General features: G+C 42.2%; 1 protein-coding gene across 2 annotated transcripts; it reads right to left on the bottom strand.

Annotated features, from left to right (window-relative positions):
• Positions 1–878: 878 nt before the first annotated feature.
• Positions 879–12,887, bottom strand: LOC139474200 (uncharacterized). Of its 2 annotated transcripts, XM_071257102.1 has the most exons (4): positions 12,740–12,765; positions 7,194–7,249; positions 2,824–2,912; positions 879–2,605 (listed from the first exon to the last, which is right to left on the bottom strand). In XM_071257102.1, exons 3-4 carry the CDS (start codon positions 2,900–2,902, stop codon positions 1,143–1,145), a joined length of 1,542 nt encoding a protein of 513 aa, XP_071113203.1. In that variant the 5' UTR covers positions 2,903–2,912; positions 7,194–7,249; positions 12,740–12,765; the 3' UTR covers positions 879–1,142. The 2 variants fall into 2 exon arrangements, with proteins under 2 accessions (XP_071113203.1, XP_071113202.1); XM_071257101.1 differs by lacking the exon at positions 7,194–7,249 and having other exon boundaries at positions 12,740–12,887.
• Positions 12,888–16,672: the final 3,785 nt, after the last annotated feature.

Raw genomic sequence — 16,672 nt, 5'->3', positions numbered from 1 at the left:
CAAGATTTATTGCTGGTGCGATTTCAATGCTGTTCAGTATATCTTTCATGACAGTTACAAATACTGGGACCAAACAATAATGAAATATATTAGGGTGTTCTTTGTGTTTATCCTGTTGCAATACATGTTAGTATTATGGTTGCTGCTGCACTGTTAGACCCTAAAATCCATTCAAAATAAGTAAGGTTCACCATCTCTGATGTTAAGGTATAAATTAAGATAGTGTTCTGTCTGAGGTATTCTGATGCCCCAAACTGCCAGATGCCGGATGCACAGACGGCCCACTGGTCTAAGACGTCGCAACTTGTTGTTGAGAGTTACTTCCATTTAGTGTCAGAATCCCTCATGCGCTCCTTTGGTTGTACCCCATGTTTGTGGGTTCTACCAAGGTTGTAAATTGTGAAAAGGAAACAAATGTCGGTTAGGAATATGACCCCATTCTTTCAGCCGTGTCCAAAGCTTATATGGGTGCACCTCCACACACCTGGCAATATGAAAAGAGGGAGTCTGGCCAATTTACACTTGTCAGAGGGGTACACAAAGTACGAGATCTAGACTACCAGCTGACGGAATTTCATTTTTATGGAAGCATCGGTGGCTGATTGGGTTAGATCACTAACTTTGTGTCCTGTCGATTAGGTGCCTCACCTTGGCAGTGTGGGTTCGAATCGCGGACGGGACTCAACCACAAAAAGTACGAGAATCTGTACTTTACTAAGAAAGTATCACGTTTGTTATGGATGAATGTATATCATGGTTAGTATTTCTTGTAGCTTAATACTAAGCCGAGTCATGAAAAGCTGACACTCCTCACTACTTCGTCAGCGATAGACTAAACTATAACTATATCACCATGGAGACGCAACATAGAGCCCAAGCAATTATTTATTCATCCAGAAACGGCTAGCCATATACAGTTAGATTATACAACGTGATTCTAATACACAGTCACCAAATGTAAACATTTCAGAAATTTACATGTAACATATCTAATGTGGATAGTTCTTGGACAGTTCTTGGAGTCGAAGGAAAGAATAAACAATATCGACGTTAAACTGCAGTGAAGAGGTTTTTCTTTATCTTGTGTGCTTTCGGGCGTTTTTTTTTTGTTGGTTTTTCTTTCTTGGGGATGGTTAGGCTCCTTAAACACTTGCAAACCACTGCATTTCAGCGCGTTCACTCGTACGACCTTTGTTGACGTGTTCTCCAACAACCCAGTTTGAAGTGAGAACAAACCCAGTTGTAGTGATCAGCTTGAAGGACCATTGTGGTGATTGGTCAAACTCAAACTCATCACAGGATGTCTGGTTATCTCTCAGTGCCCGAACAATCTGTGCTGCAACATTTGGAGTGGGTCCCAAGGCAAGATTGTCTGCTTTGTGATACCGGAATCCGGGATCGTCGGGCAGTTTGAACGCTACCCTAATGTCCGCTCCGTCTTCGACAGCATTTCTGACATCCAAGGCCGACCCTTTAACGACTGTACCATCCGTCAACAAGTGAAACAATAAACGCCATTTCCTAGTGTCAACGTACCAAGTCATCTCCTGTCTGTCAATTGTGTAGCCTAGTGGGCTGGCTGAAGATGATCCGACGAGGGGGCGATATGTTCGAACAGCTCCAGTCGTTCCCAGAACTCTAAACTCCCAGTTCAAGTCACTTTCGAACGTTTTGGAGTCAGCTCTAGCCAATGCAGACATACTTTGGACTGCCACGTGCTTCTCTGTGAGCCTTATGCTCTCTGCTCCAACTATCGTATCACCGAACTTCACACGAACATTGTGTCCAGCTTCGATGAGAAGTTTCAGGATGTACCTCGTCCACAATGAATCTGAGCCCAGACCGCTATATGTATGAACTGGAACCCAACAAGGATCCACAAACCAGTCAGTGTCCACTTTATCCCGAGACTGGCCTCTTGGTGTGTGAGAGCCCAAACTCCACCTGGACATATCCCGAGTACCAGCTGTGTTGAGGATCAAGAACCACCAGTAGGCATTGCCTTGAAACTTCAGATGGTTTCCTGCGACACTCTGACTGACGCTCCAGATATGTTCAGCGCTTACCATGGCTTTCCCATCAGACCCTGTATTGAAGATCTCAATATTTTGCACAGGAAATACAACATTCTTCTGTTGAGACACAGAAATCGACTTTCCTTGCAGAACAGCTGAAAGAAATGTGTCTACACTACCCAGCTTAACAGTTCCGTTTGCAAAGGTAGAGTAAACAGGTTGTTGGTAGTTCGTTTTCAAAACAAACCACTTAAAGGCAGACGTGAGCTGTGACTCAGACAGGAAGGTGCTTCCGACGTAATATCTGATCATGTGCCAGTTGCCTGTGGTGCAAATATTGCTCATCCACCAATAGGCTTTTTCTTGAAATCCATTCCATCCAGATTTGCTGATATGGATTAGTGCCTGGCAGCATACATCACCGTTTATGTTCTGACAGTTGTCAACTTCGGCATAGTAATCGTTAGTGCCAAATTTTATCCTTGCGCCGTGCTTTACCGACTCCTGTAAAGCCTCTTTTCTTCCAGAAACCACGGCCCCATCTTTGGCAGTTTCTAGAACTTTCACCCATTCCTTGTTGTCGTGTAAACCTACAACGATACAACAGAACCTTCTTTTATTAACCACAGTCTTTGTTCTGGGAAAATGTACAAAAATGGAGGTTTTTCGATTTCAGTAAGTGGAGAAACAATGAAACCAGTGGATCAATTGAAACGAACCAGCCAATCAGAACGAAGCAAAATAGATAATGTATATAAAGAATCATTGATACTATTTCCCCCAATCTACAGGGCTTATCTTTACCTACATTCATCATGCTCGCCAAGTCCATGGAGATGATCCGCTGACATCAACAGTAACAGAGGCAATAGGATGGTATACTTCATAGCTTGATTCCTGCAATGAAAATACATGGATTTGTTTGTTTGCTGTTTAACGCCGCACTCACTATTTCAGCTATATGACGGAGGACTGTAAATAATCGAGTCTGGACCAGACAATCCAGTCACTGAAATCATGAGCAATTGGGATACGATGACATGCATCAACCAAGTCAGCGAGCCTGACCATGCACCCGATCCCGTTAGTCGCCTCTTACGACAAAGAAAAGAATGTACATGTATGCAACCTATACATGACTATTGTGTGTTATAATATGGTTAGTATTAATTGTCATTTAAGGTGAGGTGAAATGGGATTTAACAAAGCGTCCAATATTATTGTACTTCTATATAGCGAAGTGCATGCACGTAATTCACGTGTATATATATATATATACACACACACACACACACACACACACACACACACACATATAATGTGTGTATGTATTACACTTTCAACTGTTATAATTTGTTCTGATTATTTTTTCCCTGTGTTCATTGAAATGGCTGCATTCTGTTTAGCTGAATTTGTTACGTGTTATTGCATTCATTTCCCAATGAATGTAAATAAAAAAATATTACTACGGTTGGTTGGTTGGTTTGTTGATTTACGCCGCACTCGGCAATATTCCAGCTATATGACGGCGGTCTGTAAATAATCGAGTCTGGACCAGACAATCCAGTGATTGATATCATGAGCATCGATCCACGCAATTGGGATCGATGACATGCATCAAACCAAGTAAGCGAGCCTGACCAACTGCTCCCGTCAGTCGCCTCTTACGACAAGCATAGTCACCTTTTACGGCAAGCACGGGCTGCTGAAGACCTATTCTACCTCGGAATCCTCACGGGGTTTTATTACTATGGAATGTCGGGGAATCCTAATATTACATGCGAGGAAATTCCCTTTCTGCTCACGTGTATCGCCATGCACTGGGCATTTAGCGAAATTCATGCATAGTCCTTGTCCATACAACCCTTAACACTGAAGGCCGAGAAGGAACGAAACAGCTAAGTGCAGTTTCGCTCGCCTTTTTTTTGTCCCGCTCGCCTCGGTTCCACAACTTTCATGTCTTCGGGTTTCAATTCTAACTAGCAATTTTCCAACTGGGTCTTCCCGTTCTTAGGGAACTAATGTTCGAATCTGGCGGCAACTGACTATGTCATTTGAAACAGCAGCCTTCTCCTGGATATATTTGTTCCGGCTCGTCACAGTCTGACTGTTGCAGTTCTTCTCGCCTCTTGCCTTGATTGACAGGTCCTATTAAACTTTGTTTTAATCCTACTCTCCGTTGATTGGCTACTGACCTTGTCAAGTGTCAAGTTATGTGCATAAATTAAACAATCACCTGATTCATGTCACGCCACAGCGTGTATTCCTACACCAGGAATGTTTATCAGTCTCGTCATTTTTGTCTGATTTGATATAAAGAACTGTTTTGTGTTAAGCTATTATATGTTTTCGTCGTCGAATTTAATTAAAAGCATTGATTCCTGCCCGGATGCATACAGTGTGCACATCAGCTTTTCGATTCATGCTTCAACCGAAAAAAAACCATAGTCAATCCTTAAGTATATATCGCATGGCCCACAAACATAAAGGATGTATGGCTATTAAAAAAAAAATATCTGTGGTTACAGTTTCTAAAGTAATGGTAATGTATAAACATACCTGAAAACGAATAGACTATAACTCCTTCTGGTCCTGTCTCTACGCTATGATTGTAATGACCCAGGTAAGACAGGTTGTTACAAAACAACGTGTGAACTCCTGAACCAAACTTAACGTGACCGATCTGGCATTTGACAGCACCCGGAGCCGGCGGGTAAAGAGGAATTCCTCAACCTGAAGGGCGAAATGTCAGCTCTCCGAACAAACTCGTTCCTGTTTCATTTTAATTTGAAATGAACGAAATGTCAAGTGTGCGTTTGAATTAACACACATGTACATCATCTGGTAATGGAGTTAATTCCACTGACCAGCTTGATCTGTATCGTCGTTGTGCGTTTATCAACATTTGGGCCAAGCTGATAAGGGAGATAATTAATCTACATCCTTGAAACCACATAGTGAATGAATAGAAACGTTAGCGGTCAAACACACCAGCAAGTACAATTCTCAGTATATAGAACGTGAAAGGAGATACAGGACCGAGTTTTTTAGGAATATATCAGTCACTCTAGACGTTCATTGGTAATAATCATTAGGTTGAGAAAAGAACAGGTAACGTAATAATTAAGCAAGAATTATGAGTGAGTGAGTATGGTTTTACGCCACTTTTAGCAACATTCATGTAACATCACGGCAGCGACACCAGAAATTGACTTTTCATATTGTAGCCATGTCGGGAATCGAACCCGGGTCTTCGGCGTGACGAGCGAACGCTTTAACCACTAGGCTACCCGACCGCCCCCAATAGTTCTGGCTTAAACACATAAAACATATTAACAATAATCTAGCTGTCGGGTGCATTAACCACAAGGGTTTACACTAGGGGGTCAGGTCACATTATTTGGATGCTCGAGCTGCAAACATATTGAAGCTATTCATTTATAGTCAGTCCACTAATAACTCCTAATTTCAATAGGATGTCATGTTAGAGCAGCGAGTCATTATGACACGTGAGCCAGTTGGCTAAACTCATTGTATCATACTTTGTAGTTACAGGAGTTGGTATAGACAAGTTTATACAAGAAAGTAGTGGAATCATAAAGTGATATCAACTGAGATCAAATAAAATTATCATAATAGTTAGAAAATATGTACGTTACAGCGCCTTAGAAACTAACTGGATCTGCAGCCAGGTAGAAGGACAGTCAGTTGCCATCGGCAAAGCAGCGCTGTTGCAGTGGCTTCACTTCTTCATGGAGTCTACAGGAGTTGTACTCTGGCTGTTGTTCGGCCGATTCCGCTTTTCCCCAAGCCGATTGATGCAGCCTAGCCTCACCTCTCTTGGGTCTTCTGCTAGGCTCCATTGTCCAAGGTCGGCGGCAAATTCCTGCCACCTCGAAAGGTCCATGCTTGTCGCCGTCAAGACCCGCTTGCAGCCGGAGCACGTTAGGTGCCCTTTTGCGGACTCGCCGTCCAGGATCATCCCGTCCTCAATGTGACAGACGTGGCCGAGCCAACAAAATCGGCGCTGTAGGAACAGGGTTGCCCAATTCAGCAGCCATGCCACCCAACCCTTCTCCGCGTTGAAAAAATCCATAGGTATTGCAGATGTTGCAGGAACTGACGGAAGGGTGTTGAAGACAACCGCCTGATAGACACTGCCTCGGGATTTGTTGTGGGAGTTTAGAAGGCAGCGGATGTTTGGAATGAGAGTTTTTCTTCTAGAAGAGCAGCCAACCAAGGCTTACGAGCCACCTCTGTCCGAGGCGTCCAGTTTTAAGGCGACAGATAGCACCTTTCGAACCGTCTCCTGTTAGAGAGAACACTTTTGCCACATGAGTGAGTGAGTATGTTTTTACGCCACTGTTAGCAATATTCCAGCAATATCACGGCGGGGTACACCAAAAATTGGCTTCACACATTATACCCATGTCGGGAATCGAACCCGGGTCTTCGGCGTAACGAGTGAACACTTTAACCACTAGGCTACCCGACCGCCCCCCTTTGCCACATGAAGGCTAGGAGTTGGACTTAGCTGTCGGGGGCTATTGGAGGCCCACGCTGTTGGGGCATTTTGTTGACATTTGGAGCTTTTCCCGGGTTAGATTTGATCTTCCGCATCCCATGCTTGTCGTAAGAGGCCAGTACCGGGATCTGGGATTCAGGCTCCCTGACACGCACACACAATCATCACAAGGATATAAATGGTACACAACCGATAATGAATTAAATATATATTGTAGTTGTACAATACATGGTACTCTAGTGACGAACAAATAGTCTTATAATTGTGCTTAGAGTTATATAATTGCCGATTAACACGAGAATCCTGTCCATAGAATGGTATACAGTCACACAATATACAATCATATAGTAATGTCAAAGCATCTTTTAGAATATAATCAGAAGGGAGCCGACTCGTCTTTCATTAGTACTGATTTACGGGCAAATCAAATGCTTGTCGTAAGAGGCGACTAACGGGATCGGGTGGTCAGGCTCGCTGACTTGGTTGATGCATGTTATTGTATCCCAATTGCATAGATTGATATCAAGAGTCACTGTATTGTCTGGGCCAAACTCGATTATTTACAGACCGTCGTCACGTAGCTGGAATATTGTCCAGTGTAGCGTTAGACAACGAGCAAAACAAACAGATAAAATGATACACGTATTACTCACGGTTAAACAATCGTCCGCCCCGAGTATGAGCCGGAACTTCAACTGGAGAAAGCCGTCTATCATATATATACATATTGGTTTACAGGCGTAACGCACTTGTTTCACACATCGCTCATATACTGTAAATCACGTTCACACATTCTCTACGGTTCCGGAAAACCACGTACCACGTCCCTGAAACAGCTGGGAATGACATGGGCACGACTCTGACAGTCACGTTAAACACAAACTGGTTTACCCGGATCAGTGTAGGAGTAACTGACAAAAAGAGAATTCGTAAACCAGCAACAATGACAAATACAAGCTACAATTTTGAAAAAAATGAGTGAGTGAGTATGGTTTTACGCCGCTTTTAGCAATATTCCAGCAATATCACGGCGGGGTACACCAGAAATGGGCTACACACATTGTACCCATGTCGGGATTCGAACTCGGGTCTTCGGCGTGACGAGCGAAAGCTTTAACCACTAGGCTACCCCACCGCCCCTTGAAAAAAATGATATTTCTTTGAACACTGTACACTGTCACTTGATTCAAGAATCAGTAGTGTGTTTATGCCGTCGAGGGGGCACAGGTGGTCCAGTCGTCTAAGGCGCCGCATTTCTCTGTGCGGAGTTGCGTTCCTTGGACACGCCAGAAACCTATGATTGTGGGTTCGAATCTCGGTTTGCCCCGATTGCCTTTCTTGGTTTGTCAGCACCATACCCGTGCTTGTGGGTTTCACCGAAGTGGTAAACGTCTGAAACATGCATCACAATGGGCTTTCCTCCCACAGTAAGCTGACACGCCTTGATATAACTGGAATACCGTTAAAAGGGACGCAACTCTGCACAGCGCATCGCGGTACCTTAGACGACCACCCGTGCCGCCTTATAATTGATAAAATTCGCGATATAGATCTACTTGACTGTCTTTCAAAGTTGAATCTGATCTGTGTTTACTAACCGTAAGAATTGTCCCCAAATTGGATGTTGTTTAAGTTCCTCACGTCATCGCAATGCTATCGCCCTGCACGTGCCTGGGACAAGTAGTGACGCCCTTAACAACTGTGAGTTCGAAAGCCACATTTCTGTCAGCATCACGCTCCGTATACGTCCCTAGCAACTCATGCTGGGCGTAATTGTCAAATTAATGAGTTGTGAGTGAGTGAGTGAGTTGGGTTTAACGCCGCTTTTAACAATCTTCCAGTCATATCACGGCGTGTCAGCTTAATGTGGGAGGAAAGCCCGAAGTGATGCACGTCTTAGACGTTTACCACTTCGGTGAAACCCACAATCGCGGCGCCTCAGACGACTGGGCCCTCCGTGCCCCCGTCAAATTAATGGATTGGGTGGTCAGGCTTGGTCACTGTTGATTACGTGTCACTATACCCCGACGTCTTGGATAGCTTCTCATAACATTGATCACTGGTTTGTTTGCTCCAGATTCGATTATGTATAGACCACCTACATATAGCTATAATATACAAAATTAAACAAAACATACACTCACTGATCAACTAGATATCGAACCCTTATCAAATGTCCGGATTCATCGAACAGTTTAAGTCTTTGAATAGAGATTTCAAAATATGTTTTATATTAACCTTTGATCCATGGACGTATTATGTTGTAATATTTAGTCATTGATACGCTGGCATAATGGCTTCAAACATTGTGGCCATGGTTCGGTGTGCGCACGTGCCTGCGTGCCTGTGTGTGTGTGTGTGTGTGTGTGTGCGCGCGTGCGCGTGCGTGCGTGCGTGCGTGCGTGCGTGCGTGCATGTGTATTCTAACGTGCATTTATTTTTTGATATTACTTTCTCTATGTATCACAATTCGGAATTGAAGATATCGAGGCAAATTGTTGATTGTGTAATGTCATTAAAGATGCTAAACATTATTTTTCATTGACCACTATATGACCACTCCTGTGATCATTTATATACATACAGGCTGCACCCTGTTTGCTGTCATTATTAGTAACTGTTAGGTCATGTTAGGAAAATATTTAAGTGCCTTAAACATTCGAGGTGATATGATGTCAGTGTCATTTGGCCTTGAAACAATAAACAGTGATGGATTGAATTCGGAATGATAAATATCCAGTGGTCTCCCCCATTAGTAAGACAGCCCAGTTGTGAGACACCTTAAAACAACAATGTCATACCTGGTTGCACATGTTAATCAGGTAATTAACCCCTATCATGAAAATGGACTTGTCTTATTATAGACAAAAGAAATGACTCAAGATGCTTGATACCCTCTTTTACTTCATTTCATTCAACATTTTCATTCATCCATCGCTTAAATCCATTGTTTTAACACATTCGCCACTTAGAGTTCAGTTAAAGTTAAAATCATTGTTAAGTGGGTAGACTGGCTGTGTTTGTTTAATTAATCCCACCTACTCCACTGTCTTACAATAGGTGTCTCACTAATGGGATGTCTTCCTAATGGGATGTAAACCTATCCAGTAACCAAAGAATCACTCGCAAGCTCGACTTTTAATCTCTGCCAGTAGTATAATATTTCATCAGTACGTACAGGTGCATTGTCCGTACTTGATATGTGGATACAAGCTGTGACATCCAGTTGTATGCTGCAGATGTTGAATAATGTTGGTGTCAAGCGTTCTGATTGGTAGGCGAGAGATTAGCTACATGGTGTCATGTCATACCATATTGTCACAGGGGTGATGATTGCGTTAATACTTTTATTGTTCACGATCAATATTCTATGGGTCCGTTACGTGTAAATGGATATACGACACCTCGGACGAAGAGCAGTGGATGTTTAGATCATCCTTTTGCGATATGTTTATCTGTTCGTTGTTTCTTAGGATTCCTTTCTTAAAAACTTAGGGGTGGTCTAAATATAATTAAAACAATATAAGACCCGTTTTGCTATTTTTAAGACAATGGCGTGAGTAGAGGGAGAATTTGACAAGTATTAAAGCTTTTCCCTTCAATGCCACATACTCCTCAGGGTGAAAAATTATGAGGCTCAGTGGTTAATTTAAATTTTATCAATTCTGTTTCAACACTGTTGACATTAGGGTCGGCGGATCCATTAACCAATGCACATTGCTCAGAATCGAATGGGTATGGTGTCTTGTAATGAATGAATTTTGTTTTACGCCGCATCAGCAATTTTCCAGCTATTCACGGCGAGAACTATAAAAATATCAAACATATACTGATAAAGAACAACCATAAAAGTATGATAGCAAAGATCACATAAAACATCAGTCATACATCACAGACAAATGGAAAAAACTGACTATTTGGGTTAAAACCTAAATCTTGTCATAAAGATGGATTTCTTTCAAAAATGCTATAATTGTGTGGCTAGGAACTTGAGTAAAAATTTGTTTCAAAGTAGAAACATTAAAATATGTTGCACGTATTAAATCAGTATCTACACAGTCTAAAAGTATGTGTTTCATTGTAACTTGACATTGACAAGGAATACACAGGGGGTATCTTCTCCCTTTAAAAGGAAAGCATGAGTAAAATGTGAATGGCCTATACGGCATCGGCTTAAAACAACGTCATCTCTACGACAACCAACACCGATATTGTTATGACATTTAAGTGGTTGAATATTGTACAGCTTGTTATTGGTTTGAGTATCCCAATGTGACTGCCAACATGTGTATGGTGTCTTGGAAAATACATCTGGATGAACGATTACCGAAACTAGGATTTGCATTGTATGTCAGTTGAAAGATACTATTCATGACCTTTCATCAAATTTCAAAGGAGTGAGTTTGTGACTTGTGAATAACGCCGCTTTGAGTGAGTGAGTGAGTGAGTTGGGTTCAACGCCGCTTTTATCAGTATTCTAGTTATATCACGGTTCAGCTTAATATGAGAGGAAAGCCCGAAGTGATGCAGGTCTCAGACGTCTACCACTTTCGTGAAACCCACGAGCACGGGTATGGTGCTGACAAACCTAAAAAACATAATCGGGGCGAACCGGGATTCCAACCCACAATCATAGGTTTCTGGCGTGCCCAAGTGAGGCAACTCCCCAACGCTGTTTTGAACTGCACAGTATTCCAGTTGTATCAGCTTAATGTGGGAGGAAAGCCCGAAGTGATGGAGGTCTTAGATGTTTACCACTTTGGTGAAACCCATGAGCATGGGTATGGTGCTAGACCTAGAATCATAAATTGGAGATAAACCGGGATTCGAAACTACAATCATTGGTTTCTGACTGCATTTCTAAGAGGGTTATATAACCTTCTGGAGGGGGATAGCGTGAAGATACGTTGTCCATGATACGTTGTGGAGAACAGTTAGTATTTTGCTGCGTTCAGCTATTAATCCCCAGTCCTTTGTGACAAGTACATTTACGTCACAGTATCTTTTAGTGGGGGCAATATTTATGTCAGTTGCAGTCCAAATCAGTTGAGACCGCTTCCGTGGTCTAGTGGTAGAGCGTCCGCCCGGTGAGCGGAAGGTCCGGAGCTCGATCCCCGGCCGCGTCATACCAAAAGACGTTTAAAGATGGTACTTGTTGTTACCCTGTCTGGCGCTCGGTATTACGGGGCTAAAACAAGGACTGGTCGGCTTGGAGTCAGTATACTGTGTCTGAGTGGGATATTCTGTTAAACTGCGGCATGGTATCTCAGTGGGCTAGCGCTATAAATCGGCATCAGTCCAGACTAGTACAAACAGCCAAACAAACACACACACGTACATGCACGTCGTTACATAAGTGAAATAATCTTGGACGCGACGTTAAACCCCATTTCACCTCACCTCACCAAATGGGTTGAAATTCAAATCATCAGGGTCCTACACAACTATTTGCAATTGACTCCAGAAGTAGCTTTGGAACAGAGTAACAAATAAATCTATTAAAGCAAGTACATCATACCTATTTCACTGATCCTGACGATTGACTTATCAAAAGAGAGAACGTTAACTACCCGAGAAGATCCGGGTAGAGAGCAGGGTCCCGTTTCACAAAGCGATCTTAGCACTAAGATGATCGAAACTCCCATTCTTTAACATAGGCTTATGACAGTCGTAGCGCTACGATGATCGTAAGCCTGTGTTAAAGTATGGGACTTACGATCACCATAGCGCTAAGATCGCTTTGAGGAACAGGCCCAATGCTTGTCGTAAGAGGACTAACGAGACCGGGTGGTCAGGCTCGCTGACTTGGTTGATGCATATCATCGCATCCCAATTTCGTGGATAGATGTTCATGATATCAATCACTGGATTGTCTGGTCCAGACTCGATTATTGACAGACCGCCGTCATATAGCTGGAATATCGCTGTGTGCGACTTTAAACAACCAACAAACAGGCAAACCTTTGTTATGATCATGTGTTACTGAATGTGGGAACGTACAAGTTTTTGACATTGGCACAGACACAGATAATATAATACATTTAGAGTATGTTCACAAGAGGGAGTATTGTCAACAAGGTATTTTCTCAACGATTATTGTCACATCACAACTATATAGTCTAAATACATCTCACTTAAACCTGAAGTATTTTGATCGCAGCTTGCAGAATATTAACTCGAAAGTGAAATGGTTTCTTACCTTGAAAATCGGAGAAGTCTGCTGCGTTGGCGTTTGATCACCGGAGGCAGAGTGAAGTAGCTCCCATCAATAGCCCTATTTATACAACCCAGGCCTTCATTAACAGATGACGAAGTCCTATATATTTCACCACATCCTACATGTCAGGGGTGTATCGAGTAACTATGGATAACTGTCTTTATTTAAAATACATTTAAGTAGGTTGTTATTTTGCCTGACTTACCCTCATCTCACAGTCGGACTGCCCACATGTGCCGACTCTGTAACGTTAATTTAATACACCAATCACCGACTCCCCGAAGGAGTGATCCTTTGTGTCAGCCTGGGTGGTAGGGAGACCTCCACATTGGGTCCCGCCCTCACAGCTGGAGTGACAGTATGTTCAGCCACACATGTGAAGGATGAAATATCTGGTTTGCAGTTAATGCATTACATTTATCTTGAGAATATTCATATTAATTTACAGATATGTGCCAAACAGAGAGTCGATGTTATGAGAAAGCTAGGACACATTGAAAGCCGGCGTAGCCTCGTGTTTTTCACGGGTCTCGATCCAAGCAAGTACTTCATATGTATTACATAACATTGCTAGATTTAAATGAGGTCTTAAGAAAGACCATTTACATTCCAACATAGGAATGACTCATTATTATCATCATTCTTGCACATTAATCTTCCAAAACAGATACTCATTGGATCCAGGACTATATCTTCCAGACTTCCAGATAACTGTTCCATTTTTACGGCCGAATCCAAGACCATATTAACAGCATTAGAGTACACAAGTAAACAATGCAAACATAAGCAATATATCATATTTTCAGATTCTCTTTCGTGTCTTCAGGCAATTAAAAATCACTCTTGTAAACATCCACTTTTAATTGAAATCATTGAATTATTAAATGTTCTTGCTACTGGCCAATGCGACATCGTTTTTTGTAGGTTACCCAGCCATGTTGGTATTACTGGGAACACAATGGCCGATGCTGCTGCAAAGCAGCATTCATCAAATCTGTGACACCACTTCTTATACCATATAGAGATTATAAACCTGTTATTAGACGTTACATCCGAGATCTAATGCAGAAGAAGTGGGACACCCAGGTAGACAATAAATTACATGAAATTAAACCACCTATTGGTTACACCTACTTGGGTTGTCAGTCCAGATTTGAAGAGGTCGTATTAAGACGATATCGTATTGGCCATTCTCGTTACACAAATGAACATTTGTTGAAAGATGAGGATCCTCCGATGTGCATCCCTTGTGATGAGAGAATCACGGTCAAGCATGTCCTGCTTGACTGAGTTGATTTTTCTATCACAAGGGATAAATATTTCAAGATTACATCTATGAAGGATCTTTTTAATATCAGTTCTCATTTAGTTTTTTAAAAGAAATTGAATTGTTCCATAAATTTTGATTAATATGTTGTGTATATAATATAGTGTTTTTTATAATTGTCAGAATAAATGTGATAACTGAGATTGATAGTGGCTGTATCCTCTAAAGGGGTTGAAGTAGTGTAAAATTTTAGTCCCCTGCAGAGGGTATGTTAGACCACGTCATTCAAAGTAGATTTATTCTTACCATTTTAACAGTAGAATATATGTTGTTTTAATATGGCTAAATGTGTTAATAATCGCCAACACCTGAAGGGATGATGTAAATCCAGCTGGGGTCCATGCTGGAAGCAAAAGTCCCCATGGTCCCCAGTATGGTGATCTACCTTCAGTTGTTGGATATCATAGCCTATTTTTATAATGTATTGTTATGTATCGTAATATCAATTTTATGATTCCATACTAGTTTTAAATATTTCTCTGTCATAAGTCTAGTTATTTTACTGCCCATCGTTGGCAGGTTTGTTATACGTTTTCAAAGTATTTATAATCGTAAACCTTTGATAGTCACGACATGGCTGAAATATTGCCGATGTGGCTAAAAATTAACTCACTCACTCACTCCAAAACAGATATCATCGATTTTATCCCTATCAATTATATTCACATAAGAATTGTTTTGGAAAGTTATCTTCGTTACCGACGTTGCACGACAGGGGTAATTCTGTGCTGCGTCAGCCAACAGACAAACGCATACTTTTTTATACAAATAAAACAGACGACAGAGCCTGTGAAACCCGCAATAACGAAGTGGGTGTGCGAATGAGTTGTGTTTAACGTCGCTTTATATCACAGCGTGTCGGTTTCATGTGGGAGGAAAGCCCGAAGTGATGTAGGTCACAAACGTTTACCACTTAGGTGAAACCTACGAGCACGGGTATGGTGCTGACAAACCTAGAAAAGGACCCGTGAAGATCTGGGTGAGGATAGGTCTTCAGTAACTCATGTTTGTCGTAACAGGCGACTATGATTGTCGTAACAGGCGACTAACGGGATCGGGTGGTCAGGCTCGCTGACTTGGTTGATGCATGTAATCGTATCCCAGTTGCGAAGATCGATGCTCATGATGTCACTGGACATTCTGGTCCAGACTCGATTATTTACAGACCGCCGTCATAAAGCTGGAATATTGCTGAGTGCGGCGTTAAACAACAACAAAAGAGAAAAAAAGAGAGTGTAAAACAGACAATCCAGTGACTGATATTATGAGCTGCGATCCATGCCGTAGAGGACGTTGTCACGCCATCAACCACGTAAAAGCAAAAGGCGACTAACGGGATCGGAGGTCAGGCTCGCTGACTTGGTTGATGCATGTCATCGATCCCAACTGCGTGGATCGATGCTCATGATGTCGATCACTGGATTGTCTGGTCCAGACTCGATTATTTTACAGACCGCCGTCATATAGCTGGAACATTGCTGAGTGCAGCGTTAAACAACAAACAAACAAACGTAAAAGCAAAAATAGCCATATCGATGTCATTGCTGATAAATGCTACAAGAAACGCCGTTCTTGAGTTTCAAACGTTATCGCGTACATTGAGCTTGAATTTCGGTTATTGCAACACATTAAATGACTTGCCTAGCAGCCTGCAGACACTGGCATCTTTTGAGACACGTTTCCCGCCAGTGTTTACTCTTTGCATCTGTAGAAATTTCAGAGCGATCCAGTAACCCAAGAACTCAGCCCAGGGCACAGCATCCTCATTCAGTAGCAATGACATTATGACCTACAGCATCGTCATCAGCAACGTGGTCGTCGTAGAACTCATCAACTTCCAACACAGCGCAGAGAGAGATGTAAGATGCACGTGATGTTTTGTGCGAGTGTTGTCAACACTCCAACATAAGTTCACCGAAACCATGGCACTCACGGAAAATCTTTTGGATTCAGTAGGAGTGAGTGAGTGAGTTGGGTTTAACGCCGCTTTTACCAGTGTTACAGTTATATCACGGAGTGTCAGCTTAATGTTGGAGGAAAGCCCGAAGTGATGCAGGTCTCAGACGTTTACCACTTCGGTGATCCAAGAGCACGGGTATGGTGCTGACAAACCTAGAAACATAATTGGGGAGAACCGGGATTCCAACCCACAATCATAGGTTTCTGGCGTGCCCAAGGGACGCAACTCTGCACAGCGAATCGCTGCACCTTCGACGACTGGGCCGCCCGTGCCCTCCTTGGTGTAAGTTACTCATAGACATGATAGAATATTACTAAACCTAATTCGGTGTACTCGGGTGCACCCGTGCACCGTATTCAGTTGGACATCTCACCTAAGGAACACAACTAAGCATATCGAATTACGCTATTTTTCCTTTTGGCCGACCGGAACAATACAATACTGTGATAATCTAGTTGTTTTACTGTCAATTTTCGACAGTTTCTATATATTCTAAATGTGTTCATTATTATTTTTGTATCATCGCTATGTGGCTGCAATATAGCAAACTTTTCACTCACTTTTACCTCTGACCGTGACAAAATATTTGTTTTTATTTCGATGCGACAGTTTCTTTCTCGATGTGCTT

Source organism: Haliotis cracherodii, unplaced genomic scaffold (assembly GCF_022045235.1).
Source record: "Haliotis cracherodii isolate W230 unplaced genomic scaffold, xgHalCrac1.p SCAF_3, whole genome shotgun sequence".
NCBI classification, from domain to species: Eukaryota; Metazoa; Mollusca; class Gastropoda; order Lepetellida; family Haliotidae; genus Haliotis; species Haliotis cracherodii.
This window is presented reverse-complemented; position numbering and strand designations above follow the sequence as displayed.

Excerpts from the sequence above, each read along its gene's own strand:
- LOC139474200 (XM_071257101.1), bottom strand. The coding sequence starts at position 2,902 with ATGAAGTATACCATCCTATTGCCTCTGTTACTGTTGATGTCAGCGGAT. Across the intron at positions 2,606-2,823 it reads ACTTGGCGAGCATGATGAAT|GTTTACACGACAACAAGGAA; the intron begins GTAGGTAAAGAT and ends GTATCGTTGTAG.